The sequence below is a fragment of the Typopeltis vanoorti genome, chromosome 17 (genome assembly GCF_054136105.1).
Source record: "Typopeltis vanoorti isolate ZY-2024b chromosome 17, IOZ_Tvanoo_1.0, whole genome shotgun sequence".
Classification (NCBI taxonomy): domain Eukaryota; kingdom Metazoa; phylum Arthropoda; class Arachnida; order Uropygi; family Thelyphonidae; genus Typopeltis; species Typopeltis vanoorti.
The window spans coordinates 32,960,400-32,978,399 of NC_143565.1; the positions used below are offsets into that span (position 1 = coordinate 32,960,400).

The 18,000-nt window shown below is 39.2% G+C and overlaps 1 protein-coding gene across 1 annotated transcript in view; it reads left to right on the top strand.

Annotated features, from left to right (window-relative positions):
* Positions 1 to 18,000, top strand: part of LOC150097276 (BAI1-associated protein 3-like) — a 533,976-nt gene that overhangs the window by 190,826 nt on the left and 325,150 nt on the right. The window contains 1 exon segment of the mRNA XM_090407633.1: positions 2,517 to 2,641. Within this exon segment, the coding sequence (XP_090263759.1) occupies positions 2,517 to 2,641 (125 nt within the window).

Consider the following 18,000-nt stretch of genomic DNA (forward strand, 5'->3'; position numbering starts at 1 on the left):
GGCAAAACAGATAATTTTGAACACTGGCTGTGAAGTATGTTCATCTTACCAATGTTTCTTTTGCCAGTTACCAACAGATTTATGTTTGGTCTTGACATTTTGCCTTGTATCTGAATTTCAGGTTGTTGGCAGTCATGCTGCAACTATAAAGGCTGTGTTTCAGAAATGTGAGGTTGCTGAAATTATATTTATTAGGCTATTTTGTTATTTTTGAGGTATAAAATACACCTTTAAAGTTTATGATCAGGGTGGAATCACTGCATATATACAGGGTGGTTCAAAATTCTGTGTACAAACTTTGATGGGAGGTAGAGAACATCAAAATCAACCATATTCACATAAGGAAACATGACCAGAAACACCACCCAAAAGTGATAGGTGGCGATGTTGGCCAGCATTCCAGGTGAGCAATTGGGACTTCCTCATTCAAGCTTTCGACATTGTGTGAATAACGTGTCATTTTATGAACACTGAGATGGTAGACATGCACCTTGTTTACGGGTTAGCTGACAGTAATGGACGAGCCGCTGTACGAATATATCGCGAAAGGTACCCAAACAGACGTATACCGCATCACCAAATGTTTGTGCATTTGCATCAGAATTTGTGTGACTATGGATCATTTCAAGGATTGCAGGCATGATAGTGGGTGGCCACGATCGATGTGAAATCCCACAATGGAAGAGGAGGTGTTGCATGCAATGGACAATAATCCAGAGACAAGCACATGTGCCGTTGCCTCTGTTATGGGAGTATCTCAATCCAGTGATTGCATGTTTTGCACTCTGAGTCTCCTTACATCCATTTCATCTGCAACGAGTCCAGTTGCTGATGGCTGAAGATTATCCTCGACGTGTGGAATTCCCACAGTGGTTTCTGCAGAAAAGTGCTGTAGACCTGGATTTTCCAAGTTGTATTTTGTTCACGGATAAAGTTTCATTTACCCGTAAAGGGGTCTTCAATCACCACAATGCTCATGTGTGGGCCCATGAGAACCCACATGCTGTGCAATCACATGCTGCACAACAACGCTTCACCATTAATGTATGGGCAGGTATTGTTGCTGACTGTTTAGTAGGCCCATACCTGTTACCACCCTGACTGGACTCCCAGAAGTATTGGACCTTTCTGGAAGTTCTGCCTGATTTACTGAACAATGCTCCAATGACTGTGCATCGGCAGATGTGGTTCCAACACAGTGGGGCTCCAGCCCATTTTGGCATTTCTGTGCATCAGTATTTGGACAGGTCCTTTGGGGGTTCAATGGATTGGGCATGGTGGACCCATCGCATGGCCCCTATGCTCACCTGATTTATCAAGCATTGATTTCTTTCTGTGGGGGACCCTTAAAGTGTATGAAATGCCTGTTGCCTCTGACATGGACCGCGTGGCAAGAATCGCCATCGCCGCGGCTAATATCCGGGAAACTCCAGGTATTTTCGAAAATGTACGGCAATCAATGCATTGTCAGTGTCAGGCATGCATCAGTGCTAATGGTTGTAACTTTGAGCACCTGATGTGAAACCATATTATGTATCCAACTACTATTGAACTGTTCAGTTATGCCTAATAAAGTTTTTTACACTACTTACTGTCTTGTGTTATTTTTGTATCTTTGTGTCCCTGTTAGTACCTTCCAGTGGCGTTTCCGGTCATGCTTTCATATGTGAATATAGTTGATTTTGATGTTCTCTACCTCCCCTCAAAGTTTGTATGTGGAATTTTGAACCACTCTATATATATATATATATCTACTCTATAATATAAAATGATAAGCCTGTTTTTTGTAACGTTTTTTGTAAAGTTATTTGAAACGTTTTGATGAGACTCAGAGGCTACCCTGAGTGTTGAGTCTTCAAAACTCGGGTCATCTGAATTCAAGGAAAACTGGCCTACCAGTCTGCAGCTCAGGGGGTTGGGCACCTCAGGTGCTGGGGGGGGGACTTTCGAGTCTTCAAAATTTGAATCATTAGAATTCAAGGAGAACTGGCCTACCAGTCCGGAACTCGGGGAGGGGGGGGCTAGTATATATATATATATATATATATATATATATATATTAAAGATATCAAGAAATTTTATATTTGACTGTATGTTTAAAGCAAAACATGTATACAATATAGGATTAAAGAATAGATCTTTTCAGTTGTTTCAAGAAAGTGTTTCGAAACACTGTTTTTTATTTCAAAGAAACTAATTTCTTTAATGAAGATGAGTGTATGTTCAATGTATATTCAATATGAATCTTCTATAATTGTGTTAAAGTAGTAATATCATATATGAAACCTGAATTGACAAGGTTAAACTTATTCCAGCAATGAGTGCTAATGATTCTGCAGAAATCACAAAAATATGCGATATGGTTCAGATAATGAGCCAAAAAACCTATATATATATATATATAGGTTTATATATATATATATATATTACTTTTAGAGGATTATGAAAAAAATTATATTAACTTTCAAATTATATAATGTAGCAAATAATATAAATACCAATTTTTATCATCTTAGGAGGCTGCTCTTGCTGAATGTTTTAACTTATTTTTGGACTACTGCCTTGGATTAATTCAGAAACACAGAGAGTTATTTCCTTTTGGCAATCAGCAAGCTGAGCACAAATTAATCCATTTGCTCAAGTAAGAAAATATTAAAGAACTCTCATTGTAGTTAATTGAAAAGTTGTTTTTTGTTTGAGTTGTCACAAGCATAAATAAATAAGTTTTATGAAGTACATAAACACAAATTGTTCACCTGCTTACTAGAATATCAAATATATCCTAGACACTCTTGAATTATTGTTGATCCCTTTCTCACTAGTGACTCTTCTAAACATGTTGTAGATGTAGTTTATCTTCTAAATAATTCAGGCCACAGTCTAATGATTTCTTCTATGGTCAAACGTTCACTCTCATCCATGTATTGCTTCTCATTATAAGAATGCTAAAGTGCAATGATTTCATGCTTCCTGTGTCTTATTTCCTTTGTTGGATTATTGCTTTTAATAAAAATGTTTGGATTAGTCATTAGTCTTCTGATCCAAACATTGCACTGAAGCATCACTAAAACAATACTTATTTGTATTTCACATTCTACTTTGAATTTTTTCCCCCCATCTATCTTTTGTTTCTACAAAAACATATGCCAAGACTGCTCAAATGAAGACTGAATGAATATATTAATAAAACCATAACTGGCTTTATCAATATTTCATTACCTATATGGCTGCTGGTAATCTGGCAAGCTGAGTTCTTGCCAGCAGATTATCAGCATATCCAGTATTCATTTTGAAATTATCAAAAGAAGGAAACTCTCATCATGCGCAAGCGATTGTCATGTTTTTGGACTCTTTCTCAAGCAAACGTTATTGGCCACAATTTTGCACAGCCCTCCTGCCTCTTTTACATTTCCATAGTTACTCGTGGAAAAAGCCAGTTCTTTACGTCTTCCTCATCTAACTTGAATACATCATCAATTGTATTCAAGTTAGATTTGAATCTAACTTGAATACAATTATAGCTTCAGGTGCTGTTGGTTACTCATATTAGTGCTTCACAGTATAAACATCACTGGAAGGGTAAAATAAAAAAATAATTTATGAAATTACTAATATTTCACTGGATTGCAACCCAGAATCTCCAAAGCACAAATTACAATAGTAAGGCACAGTCATCCATTAGATGGTTGCAGAAACAGTGCAGTGTACACTCAGTGGCTCACACTGTAATCCTAGCCACTCACTCAACTGACACTACAATCCTTAACCACAACAAAAAAATTAAAAAAAATAAAAATAAATAAATAAATCCAAAGCTGACTTTGAATGAATCAGATACACTTAAGCATGCCTCCTCTTCAAATGGTAGTTGGGCTTTCTGAGTCTCTTCCCAGGGATATGTTGGGCAAAACGTCTGCATTGGACCTCCCTAGTTTCAGTGTGTTACTGCTTACTTACGTGTATGGATCATGGTGTCGAAATCACCAAGTTTTTGTAAAAAAAAATCTGTATGAAACTTGTAGTCTCTGGAATGTGTGAACAACCCAAATCTTACATATTTCTGCATTTCAATTTTTTACCGTTTTTTGAAACTAGGGAGGTCATATGTACCCCTGTATTTCCGTCTCTCTTTCATCTTGATGGAAGAAATATGGAATAGTAAGGAAAGATTTTAAAAAGTCAAATCTTCCCTTACCATTCCACAAACCACTCTCTGTATGTCTTCTGTTATCTTTTGTCAGAAGAGCATTAGGAAAAATACTGAACAGTCTTGATACTAATAAGGGCTCTGACCCAGATGGTATCTCTCCACTTATAGTAAAAGCTTATGCTTCAGAATTAACATCCATCCTGTGTTGCCTTTACAAGCTATCCTATTCATCTAGTATCTGTAGAACAGCAGCTTTTACCCAGCATGTTCCTAAAATGAAGTAAAATGCAGCTATCAAACAATTGTCACATTTCCTATATCCCAGTACTCTCAAAAGTGATTTATTTTTATTTTGTATCCAAACACAAGTGGTACAGTAGTAAGTAGGCACTGTGGTCTGGCCGAATAGTGTTTGGCGTTCATCATTCATTTGTCTGCTTCTTTCATAAGGTGAGAATGCAGATCTTCGAATTGAAGGGGGGGGGGGGCAATACCAGCCAAAGTTATACAGGTCTTTGCACCCTTCGATTGGAAAAAGCCTAAGTTCGATTCTCGTCATGATGGGAGGAATTTTTATGTGTACTTTTTCAATTGAAGGTGAGTTAATCGATCTCATATGGAAGTAGCAGGGTTTTTTCTCCCAGAAACTCGGGTTTTTCATCCCGCATACAGACAAATCGGCCATTCAGAACACACGCAATTTACAGACAAAAGATACTAGTGGTGATGGTGGTTGTGGGCAATGGATGGCATTGATGTAGGTGATTGGTAGTAGAGGTTCTGTGTAGTGGAGACGAAGAGTTGTACAGTTGGTTTTCTCTCGCGATGAGTCTTCGGACTCCTTGGAGGTGTCACGAATAATAATAATAATAATAACATGATTTACAGCAAATTAGGATACATTACAATTAGATTTGGTAGGTGAATTATACAGGGAATAATAATTAAATATGAAAAAAAGGAAACTATACATAACTTATATACAATGAATATGGTCAGATGTTCCTCCAGTATCTTGCACAATCAACTGCTCTTGTTGTGCAGGATATAAGGTCCTCTTTTGTGCAAGGTGATGGAATAAAGGGACAAGAAAGAAGGTGTTCCATGGACTGGGTTGTCCCATATTCACAATTGTCTAGATCAGTGAGGTAGCCCCATTTGATGAGGGTTTTGTTTGCAGCGTCCTGTCATTCGAAGTCTGTTGAGGCTTTTCCAAGTATTCCAGTCCAAGTAGGCAACACTTGGAAGATGTTCGGTTGTTGGAATATCAGTATTATTTTCAGGATATAGTGCAAGCCATTGTTGAAGTCTTGTCTCTGGGAGGTTTTTAACTGGTTCAACAGTTGCCAAGAAGCTATGTCGGGATCTTAGTCTTTGGGGCACTGTGGTCTGGGTCGAATAGTGTTTGGCATTCGTCATTCATTTGTCTGCTTCTTTCATCAGCTGAGAATGCAGATCTTCGAATTGAAGAGGGTGCAATACCAGCCAAAGTATGCAGGTCATTTAGTGGTGTTGGTTTCAGGCATCCTGTAATTAAGCAGCAGCTTTCATTCAATGCTAGACCAAGTTTTTCAGAATGGCAAGATCTGTACCATACTGGGCAGGCATATTCATCAAAAGAATAGAAAAGGGCCAAGCCAGAAGATCTCAGTGTGCTAGGGTCTGTATCCCATTTGGAGGAGGTAAGATTTCTTAGTATATTGTTTCTTGCATTCACTTTTGCCTTTGTTTTTTCTATGTGTGTTTTATATGAGAGGGTGCGATCGAGGGTCACACTGAGGTAGATTGGGTTCCAGGATTGTTCTATATTAGAGCCTTCCCAAGAAATTTGTAGCTTCCTGTTGGTTTCCTTATTGTTAAGGTGGAAAAGGCCCAAATGATAGAGTAGTTTCAATGGACTTGAAATTTTTTGATTGAGTAGCTATGGCAAGGTCATCAGCATAGATAAAATTTCTAGTTCTTGGAAAGATGGGAAGATCATTGAAGTAAATGTTGAAAAGTAATGGTGATAACACACTTCCCTGGGGAAGGCCAGTTTTTTGGAGGTGCTAGCTGCTCTTCCTACCCCCCCCTCCCCGAGGTCCAGGTAAAAGCGTCTGTTTTCCAAGAGTGATTGGATCAGAAGGACAAGGCGATAGTCTCTAGTTATTCTGTATATTTTATTTCTTAGTGTGAGATGGTTTATGGTATCATATGCTGCAGTTAGGTCTACAAAGACTGCTCCTGTGGCTAGTTTTTGCTCACAACCATTTTCTATATATTGAGTGAGGTTGAGAATTTGTGATGTGCAGGATTTGCCTGGTCTAAAACCAGCCTGCTCAGTAATAAGATGGGGTTTGATTAGGGATTATAGCCTATTCAAAAATAATCGTTCATAAAGTTTAAAGAGGTTGCTGAGTAGTGATATAGGTCTGTGATTTTTTGCTTCTGTTGGAGTTTTTCTTGGTTTCAGAAAGGTCACCACTTTGGCATGCCTCCAGATGGTTGGGTTCTGAGACAAGTGTTGTATAGGTTTAATAACCACTCTTTAATACTGGTTCAAATGTTTAATCTGTTCATTACAGACATCATCAAGGCCTGCAGATTTTATTGGTTTTAATAGGTTTATGGCAGCATTGAGTTCAGTGATGGTGAAATCTGAGTTAACATGTTCGCTGCCAACTACGAGTATGCTCGTAGTTGGTAAACCAGCCACACAAGCCAGCTACGAGTATACTCGTATGATGCTTACCACCGGCAACGAGATTACTGTACTGACCTTGAAGAAGTGAAATTGCTCGGCGTATGGGAACAGACTATGCCGAAGTAGCGTGGCAGTGAACGTGTTAATCACATTTTGTTCCTCACTTGGGATTCTAAGTATCTTATTTTTTGTGTGCTTTTTTAGAGAATTTTCCATTCAGCAGCAGCTGGTGAGTAATTTGATTAGCTGTTACCTGCAGATGCTCATATCATCATCATCATCATCATCATCATCATCAAATTCCTGCCATGTACCCTCAAGGGGTGTACAGGATATCATAGTACTACGTGAAAAAAATTACATCATTACTAACTTCCTATCTACAATTTTCCTCCAAATCAGTCTATTACTTGTCAAGGCTTCAACATTATCAGATCTTATATTTCTATCGTCTAAGGCACTTTGTACTGTATCAATCCACCTATATCTTGGTCTTCCTCTGGGTCATTTTGCTGCCAACCTGGCAGAGAACACTTGTTTTGCTAATCTTTCTTCGCCCATTCTGTTTAAGTGACCATACCACCTGAGATTAGCTCTGCTAACGCATTCCTGGATGTTGACAATGTCAAGTTCTTTCCTAATATCCTCCTTTTTTAATATGATATTGTCATTGATGCCATCTGTTCATGCCTCTGATCTTTCTCAGGACTCTCATATCTGTGGTCTCTAGTCTTTGGTCAAGTGTTTTACTTCTGACCCAGCTCTCAGATCCATAAGTTAAAACTGGTTTGTACACTGTCTTGTATACAACTAATTTAGTGTTCCGACTAATTTCTCTCTTATTCCATATGAATTTATTCAATTGACTTCCTACCATACCAGCTTTACTGATTCTATTGTCTATTTCTATATTTAATTTACCATCTTCACTAAAAATCATGCCTAAGTAGCTGATATGTTTTACTTGTTCCACAGGTTCTCCATTCACAACACAGTTGACATTTTCAATGATTCTGCCTATTTTCATTGTGTTTGTCTTTTTATTGCTGACCTTCATACCATATCTATTACAACAGCTATTCAATTTAGTCAGAGAATCTTGCAGACTTGTAGCGGATTTATTTACAAGTGTAACATCATCCGCATAAAGCAAAGAGCTGACATGAACATCTCCAATTTTGATATCATGTTTAATACCACTTTCCTTCATAATGTGATCCATGTAGATAATGAATAACAGAGGGGATAATTTACATCCTTGTCTCACACCAGATTTAACATTAAACCATCTTCCTGTACTTCCTTCAATTCTAACTGCTGACTTACAACTCAAATGAAGACTAAGTATTGCTTGATATAATGCCCTATTGACACCATATAACTGTAGCATATTGAATAGCTTCTCTCTTGGCACCTTGTCATATGCCTTTTCCAAATCAACGAAACTTAAATACAGATCTTTGTTATATTCCCATGCTTTCTCAACTATTTGTCGTAAAGTGAAGATCTGATCCTGACAGCCTCTATTTGGCCTGAATCCAGCTTGTTCTTCACCAAGCTTTTCTTCCACAATTCTTCTCAACCATTTCTCAAGTATACTTGCATAGATCTTGCCAGGAACACTCGGTAGGGAAATACCTCTGTAATTCTCACATTCAGTTTTATTTCCCTTTTTATATATGGGTACTATGAGAGCTCTACTCCACTCATCGGGAATTTGTACCCTCTGTCCAGGCTTTCTGAACTATGCAGTGCAGCCACTGTAAGACTCTTATACCACCATACTTCAGCATTTCTGTCGAATATCATCTACTCCAGCTGCCTTTCCACATTTCAAGCCTTTGATGGCTTTTTATACTTCAAGTATGGATATGTATTCCTGACTGCGTACCTGGTCAGTGTTTTTTACCACTGTGCTGTCATCACTGCTTTATTTCATTTAGCAGTTTTTCAAAGTAATTACTCCATATTTCAAGGATATTTTTTTCTCCCATTTTCATGTCACCTTTATTCATCTCTAACTCCTTTTACAGCACTCTTTCATCCATTCCTAAGCTTCTTCAACAGTCTCCAGAATATTTTATCACCTTCTTGATATTTATTTTCTATATTCTTGCCAAAGTCCTCCCATTACTTTTATTTAGCTTGTTTTACACAGTGTTTAGAATTGTTGCATTTGTCTCTGTATTCTCTAAGAGCACAAGCTGACTTATTTGACAGAAACTTTTGATATGCTTTCTTCTTTTCCTTCACTGCTTCTTTAACTTCCTGTGTCCACCAGGGAGTTCTGATTTTTTTTATCCTTACAGACAACCTCACCACATGCCTCTCTGGCAGAATCAATCAATGTTTTCTTCAGAATTTGCCACTGAATCTCCAAGGTTTGATTCCTGTTCTCAAACTTTTTCATTTTTTTTTTTTCTGAATCTCAAACCTTGGAGATTCAGATGCTCATATGGTTTAATGAAATCCTTCCTATTTCTGTTGATAAAGTTCTATGCCTTTCTGCTACTATGGGTCATATCAAGGGCTTCTATTTCTTTTTTCCATGAGGAACGCCTTTCCTCTGCCATCTTGGAGCATAATTTAATTTTTCTCCTGCTTGGATAGTCTCTTCTGAGAAGGGGGTTGGTGTTGTAAAGTTGTAAGTAATCAGCATACTGGGCTTGTATGTCACTGGAAAGGCCTAGAATGTAGTTTTTGTTTGGCATCCTCAGGGGATGTGTTTGGTGGAGATTTTCCTCAGTATTTTTATGAATTCAGGATAGGTTTGGAGGGACTTGTTCTATGGAGCGGTCGAGATCTTCCATAAAACTTTTCCAATTAGCTTTTTTGGATATTAAATCATTGTCTGTGAGGGACTGTGTTAGGCATAATTGCTGGGTTGAATTGAAGCATTATAGATTTATGTTGAGCATATAGAATGGGATTTAAAACCTTTTTAACACAAATGTTGGCTATTTTTGAGCTAAGCAATATGAGGTCAGGATTATAGCCTCTCTTTCATTTGCCGCTGTTGAAAGATGCAGAGAGTTTTGGATTATGTATCAGGTTTAGAGAAAGATTTTCAGCCCATTTTTCAACATGTTCTCCATCTTCGTTGGACTTTGTGCAACCCCAGTTTACATCTATGGCTGTTAAAGTCACCTAATACAACATTAATCATGTATGCATTATTATTGAGGAGGATCTCAGGGAAGGAAAAAGCTTCTTCTGCTGGTTTATGGACTGAGGTGATTGATATATTTTTAAATGTGATTGTAATAATCTCAATGTTTCTGTTGTTTGTTGAGTCAATGGATAATTCTGTAAATTCTTCTGTAAATATTGCACTACCATATTTATCAATACTTCCAAAACAGATTTTGAATGGGCAAAAAGGAGGAAACTTGCAGCCTGTCCAAACGGAAGCCGTGCCTTTTGGTCTCTTACCAAGGCAATTGGCCATAAGTTTTACCCTACACTATTCCCACCTCTATCATACCCAGATGACTCATTTGCAACATCACCCATAGAAAAAGCTAACCTCCTGACATCACATTTTGGCTCCAATGCACACATAACTGACAATGGCAAATGCCCTCCAGTCATTCAAACTGCCCAACATACAATGCACCCTATATCCTTTTGCCAAAAAGTCATCACAAACCTACTGTTTAAATTAGACACAAAAAAGTCTGCTGGCGCAGACGGAATTCCTCCAATTATTCTGAAGGTCTGTGCATCTGAACTAACTCCTATCCTATGTCACTTGTACACACTCTCTTACTCCACTGGTATATATCCCAAAACCTGGAAACTGGCCTATATTCAACCCATTCCTAAAAAGGGTGACAAATCACTACCATCTAACTACCACCCTATCTCACTCACTTCAGTCCTATCTAAAGTAATGGAGAAAATCATCAACTCTCAAATCCTAATCTACCCTGAAGGTACCCGGCTATTAAGCGACCGCCAGTACGGATTCCGCCAAAGCCGTTCAACAGGAGATCTACTCTCATATATCATCCATCACTGGACAAGTGCTATGGAGAAATTTGACCGATATTTCCAAATCCTTTGACTGAGTCTGGCACAAAGGCTTACTAAGCAAACTCCCATCATTTGGACTGCTCAGGACTTCTGCAGATGGATTGCCAGCTTCCTGTCTGGATGCACACTATGTGTGATTGTAGACGGCTCCCTATCCTCTCGCCATCCAACTAATGCCGGGGTTCCTCAAGGCTCAGTTCTCTCATCGACCCTCTTCCTTCTGTATATCAATGACCTGCTTCAGTTGACCTCTAACCCAATACACAGTTTTGCAGATGACAGTACACTACATTCCTCCCTTTCATTTGACAAACCCTACCCTACACAACTCACTTCAACCCACAGAACATCAACCACCACTGCCCTTAATTCCAACCTGTAATCCATCCTCTGATGCGGCTCAGACAACCTTGTCAACTTTAACGCTAGTAAAACCCAGTTCTGTCTTATTTCTCACAAAAAAGAACCATTTTCCCCCCAGCATTGTTTTCGATAACACTCAAATTCACAGACAAGATGAAATTTCTCTTCTCTGAATTACCTTGACATCAAGCCTCTTCTGGCATAAACACATCACAACCATTGCATCCTCAGCTTCCAAAAAACTAGGCTTCCTCTTTCGCTCAAGACGCTACTTCACCGCTAAACAGCTGTTAACACTATACAAGTCATAAATCCGCCCAGCTCTCGAATACCTCTCTAACATCTGGAGTGGAGCTCCAAAAAGCTCCCTTAAAATGCCTGACTCAATACAGAGGAGAGCAATTAGACTAATAAATGACCCATCCCTCACCAACTCGCTCCCCCCCACTTTCTCATAGATGCTTGGTCTCTGCAATCTGTATATTCTATAAATACTTAAATGGAAATGGTTCATTTGAAACAGCATCAATAATTCCCCCACCCTGTACCAAGCCCATTGGAACACTTACAGCTGCCGCCCAACATCTTTTTACAGTACACCTTGAAACCCACAGAACAAGTTTCTTCTCCTCCTCATTCATCCCTGCTACTGCAGTACTGTGGAACAGTCTCTCCCCCCCCCCCCCCGATTATTTCCCAAGGAATGCAATATACAGGCATTCAAATCAAATGTAAACAAGTTTCTCCTTTCACAACCCATCACCCATATATGGTACTAATGTACTATAGGTTGATCAGCCAACCTCTTGTATATGGGCCCAACATAAAAGAAAAAAAGTTTTCTTCTGTAAATATTGCACTAAAATATTTATCGTGGGGTATTTCTTTGATGAGTATCATGCCATGGATGTAAGGTCTTGCAGCACCTTCTCCTCTGTGAGTTTCTTGTAGGCAGAGCACATCGCAGGCATTATCTCTGCAAATTAAAAAAAAAAAATTTTAATTTTTTAAATTTTAATATAAAGGATTTTATTCAGTGTACTGTTTGTGAAATGAATGTTTTGAGGAGAGCTGTTAGAGTCTGGTTAGACAATCATAGTGGAGTGAATGTGTGCAGAAAGTGTAAGGAATGTGAGGATTTAAAGTGTGTTTCAGATCGTGATATCATTTTCAAATGTGAGAATGTAGAAAATAGTGATATGCGAGGTATGAAGAGTAATATTTGCGAGGTAATACCAGATAGCTGTGAGAGTGGCGTTGAAAGTGAGAACGAAGGTATAAATACAGGACAAATGAATGAATTAATGGATAATAAAAATGATGAGAAAGATGCAACGAGTGAGATCGCACGGTTACGTGGAGCGATACATAGGGCAAATCAGCAGTTGGGGCGTTGGCAAAAATGTTTACCAAGTGTACCAACTAATAAACGCCAAAGTATGATAAGAAAAATAAGAGTATGATAGTGAGTGTAAACAAAATGAAAGAGCGAGTGTTGTACAGAGATTCTTTAGTAAGAGGTGTGATAGATGAGAGTTTGACAAAATCATACCAACCTGGTGCGAATGTTAAGGATGTAAGCAAGTCAATTAGAATGCAAAAGCAGAAGGTGAAGGAATTGATAGTAGTAGCAGGAACAAATGATTAGAAAGGAGACAAAATGGCTATGAGAGAGGACTTGAAGGAATTACTTGAGGTAGCAAAAGAGAAGAGTGAGAGAGTTTGGATGGTGAGTCTGTTGCTGCGGTATGACAGTGAAGAGTATTGAAGGAGGGCCAAAATTGCTAATGACTTTATGCACAGATTATGCATGATGAGTGTTGTGGAATTTGTACATGTGTGGAGTGAGTTCGATGGGCAAAAGGATTTATATAAGATGGATGGTTTACATTTGCATGGATTTGGTGTACGGAGACTTGAAAAGGTGTTGTTGAATGAAGCGGGAGTGGATGTGCAGAATCAGGGAAACTAGAGTTACTAAGGGGGGGGGGGAGTAGATATACAGACTTTAGGGAGACAGTAGAGTGTATGAATGTGTGTAATATGCCTGAGCGAGTACAAAGGACAACAAATCAGAATGGGATAGTTAGTATATGGAATCAAAATAGGGATGGGACAAATGGTCTTCTGAAATTCATGTATGCTAATACCAGAAGTATTAGGAACAAGAAGGAAGAATTTTTGACCTTGGTTGGCACTTCCAGGACACAGGTTATTGGCATTAGTGAAACATGGCTGACAGAAGATAATATAGCTCGTGGGATTGAATGTAAGGGGTATGGTGTGTTCAGGAGTGATGGGTCCTGCAGTGTTCAGTACTGGGACCTATATTGTTTAACCTTTATATCAATGACATTGTCAGTGGATTGCAAGGGGATATTCAGTTGCTTGCGGATGATGCGAAGCTGGGAAGGATTATTAGTAATAGTGCAGATGTGGTAGCCCTGCAAGAGGATTTAAATAAGCTAGATAGATGGGCAAATGAATGGGGATGTCAGTTTAATGCAGCAAAATGTAAGGCCTCGAGGTTTGAGAAACATCGATGGGACACTGCATACTCTATGGGAGGAGTTATACTGGATGAAGTAAGGGAGATAAGAGATCTGGGGTTGATGATTGATAGAAACCTGAAATTTAGAGGACATATTGCAAAGGTGGTGAAGGAAACACAGAGGATTACTGCAATAATGAGAAGGACACTGACCTGCAGAGATAAAAGGTTATCATTCCGTTGTATCAGTCTCTGATCAGACCACACTTAGACTATTGTTCTTAGATTTGGTCCCCAGGATTTAAAGGGGATAAATTAACTGTGGAAAAGGTACAAAGGCAGATAACAAAGATGGTTTCAGGACTGTACCATGTTAGTTATAAGGATCTGTTGAGGGAATGTGGACTGCAGAGTTTGGTGGATAGAAGAAGGAGAGGTGATATGATTGAGACTTTTAAACTGTTGAGAGGTGGTTATAAGTTTGACACTGGGGGATTCTTTCACTTGGTTGAACAGCAGGAAGGAGTGATGACAAGAGGCCATCCTGGAAGTTACGAAAGGAAACTGTTTGCAAGAGGGTGAGAAGTGGTTTCTTTGCATGGAGGGTGGTTGAACCATGGAATGCATTGCCTGATGGAATGGTGAGAGTGAGAAAAGGTAAATGAGTTTAAGGAGTAGTATGACAGACTTTGTGTTTCTCGGGGGGTGGGCCTCAACTCGATGAGTCTTAAGAAACTTTGTGTTTCTTAGGAAGGACTCCCAAGATGAGTCTTTTGACTGCATGGAGGCCTGAATAATAATAATAATAGAATAAAATGGGGGGAGGAGTGTTATTAGTGATAGCTGATGAGCTGCAGCCAAGGAGAATAGAAGTGGAACTGCAGGATACAGAAAAGAACACGTTTGAGGCTATTTGGTGTGAGATAGAGACTAGCAGAACAAAATATACAGTTGGGCGCTGCTATAGACTTATGCATCTATCTCTACCATCTATTCCATCACCTGAATGATGGAATAGATGGTGGAGATAGATGCATAAGTCTATAGCAGCGTCCAACTGTATATTTTGTTCTGCTAGTCTCTATACTAGGGGTCAGAGAGTGCTTGACCTAGTAATTACATCTGAGAATTTGGCTGTAACGAATATGATCACGTTGCCAGCAATTGGTGAGAGTGATCTTAGGGTTGACTTGGGAGGTGGCTAAAGGTGTCTAATTTGCAATTAAAACCGGATGCATGTGGAATTGTCGGGCTGTTAAGTATGACAAGCTTAGGAGTTTGATTGGTTCAGTGCCATGGCATGTAAAACTGCAAGGGCTAGATGTTGATAGCACATTGGAGGCGGTTAAGAAGTGTTTGTACAAGGCAACGGCAGATATACCTAGAGTCCAAATAATAAATCAAGTAAGGGTTAAACGGATGAATTACACCATTAAGCTTGAGCTGCAAAAAAAGAAACAACTGTGGAGGGAATTTAAGGAGAGAGGGGACCGGCAGGCTCATGAACGGTATAAAGTGCAGGCCAGAAGGGTAACGAGTGTGGTAAGAAAAGCAAAAGCGGATTATGAAAGAACATTAGCCTTGCAGGCTAAAGACAATCCCAAACAGGTTTTTTGATATGTTGCAAGTAAAAGAAAAAATGTATATGGCAGAATGATTTTAAAGAATGCCGATGGTAGGGAGGTAACCAAATCATTTGATATAGTGGAATTACTGAGCGAGCATTTTTCAAGAGTATATCATCCAGGTGGTGACATTGAATGTACCAGTAGATTATATGGGAATTGTGGTGAATGAAGTGAAGGTGAATAGTCTATTACAAAACCTCAATGTCAATACATCTGTCAGATTGGATGGTATACCAGGTCATGTCATATGTGAAGTGGCTAAAGAATTGTCAGTGCCTTGACCATTTTGTTTAATTTGAGTCTTGGATCTGGGTTAGTCCCGAGGGGGGGAGATAATGGTTCCATTATCTCCCCCCCCTTCGAGGAGTAAATGGTTCCACTGCATAAAGGAGGTTCCAAGATTGCTGTTGTCAATAACCGACTGATCAGCATATCAGGAATCATTGTCAAGGTCTTGGAGAAAATAGTCAAGAGGAAAATACAGGATTGGATAGATGAAAATGGGATACTGCATTGGTTTGTGAAGGGTAGATCATGCCTCAGTAACTTGCTCACGTTTTATAACACAGTGATGGCTGAACTGGTAATGGTAATGGGTAGAGTCCAAAAGAGAGCCTGTGACTAGTGGTGTGTCACAGGGTTCTGTTCTTGGACCACTACTTTTTAATTTGTTCATTAACCATATAGGAAAGGATCTGAGAGGAACGGTTCATTTGTTTGCTCATGAGTGCACAGGATGTCAAAATTTAGCAGGTTGATTTGTATGATTTATAGGACTGGGCTAAGGAGAATGTATGTCAGTTTAATGTGACAAAGTGTAAGATTATGCATTTTGGGGTGAAAAGATTAGCAGCAGTATCACATTGGTGGAACCGTACTCCAGGAGATTGACAAGGCCAGGGATTTGTAAGTGTTGGTGGATAAGGAGGTGAAGTTTAGGGGGCACATCGCAAAAGTGGCTAAATCAGCTCATCAAATCACTTGGTTGCTGAAAAATACTTTAACAAGCAGAGACAAACAGGTTATTGTTACTCTGTATCGAGTCTTGATAAGACTCCATCTAAACTACTGTGCCCAGATATGGGTGCCAGGGTTTTTTCTGGATGAGGAGGAGGTGGAGAGGATCCAATGACGAATGATAGCAGGTCTATGGAATGAACCTTATGAGAACAGGTTGAAGATTTGTGGGTTGCAGAAATTGGTTGATAGGCAGAAAATTGGTGATATGATTGAGACATTCAAATTACTGAAGGGTTCTATAAGATAATTCAGAAGATATTTTTGAAAATAGGACTGGTGGCGAGAGGACTAGGGGACGTACATGGACACTGGGGAAGAGTGTGGTTAGCAAAGGTGTTAGAGCCTAGGTTTTTAACTTGGACAGTGGTGAATGAGTGGAATAAGCTGCCAGAGTCTGTTGTGGGTGCCATGACTGTGAATGAGTTCAAGGCGAAGTATGATAGATACTGTGTGAATGTCGAATAGTTGTTCTTGGCATGATGTTAGGGCCTCCCTCGATGAGTCTGTCGACTCCTTGGAGTTACCCGTAATAATAATAATAATTATTATTATTATTATTTGCAATGAGATCTTGCGTGACACTGGAGAAACCTTCAATATTAAATGATATTATTTTTAGGACTGGCCCCAGGTAGGATCCTTTAGGACTGAAATTTGGGAACATATTAGTTCGATTACTTGTGTTTGGTTGATAGCAGCTTTAGCATCTCCAAATATGTACTAACAGGGTGCAGCAAAGAGAACCTAGCTGCTGCGTACCCCTCAAAAGTGATGAAGAAGGTAATTAATAATTTGCTCCTTCATTACCTTCAGATCCGTTACTTAATTAGTGATCAACAATATGCATTCTTGTTCTGCAGAAGTCTGCCTTGTTAACTTTACCTACCTTTGAACACAAGCTATGGAAAGATTTGGAGAATCTCATCTGTTCACTCTTAATATTTCTACATATTTGTTTGGGTCTGGCATAGCTGCCTTCTTTACAAGCTGCCATCTCGTGTTCTCCTTCCAACCCTTTGTGAGTGGATTGCCAGTACCCTCTCTCATTGCCAATTGCATGTTGATGGTTCCTTCTCATCTGAATTTTTCTGCCGATGCTGGAGTAGTACCTAAGGTTCTTTGCTTATGTCTACACTCTTTCTCGTATAACAATCTTCTCTCACCATTGTCCAATCCTATTGATAGCTTTCCTGATATCAGTATGCTCTATTCCTTGAAAGTTTATTTTTCACTTGGTTAGACTATAATAAATTTAGTTTAATCCTTTATCCAAGTGTGAACAAAGTTTGCACCTGAAAATATCTTCAGCACTGAGGTAAGGTGGTACAACACTGGGCAACTCGGAGCAAAAGTGGACCAAGCTAACACCACTCCTATCTCAGTATCTTCCATAATGCAAAACACATCTCCTTGCGGATATGTATAATGTTATGCATTACAGGAAGGGCCACTATCCAGACCTGCTTTGACTTTATTGAGGTCTCTTCAGTGGGAGCCAGATCCAGAAGTGGAGATACCAAGGCAGAAGCAATGGAGAGGTCATCTTTACCTATAGGAGTTGCTAAAAGGTGTGCCACCTTATTATTAAATTACTCTGGATTTAGATAAAGATGTTGAGAGTTTATTTTTC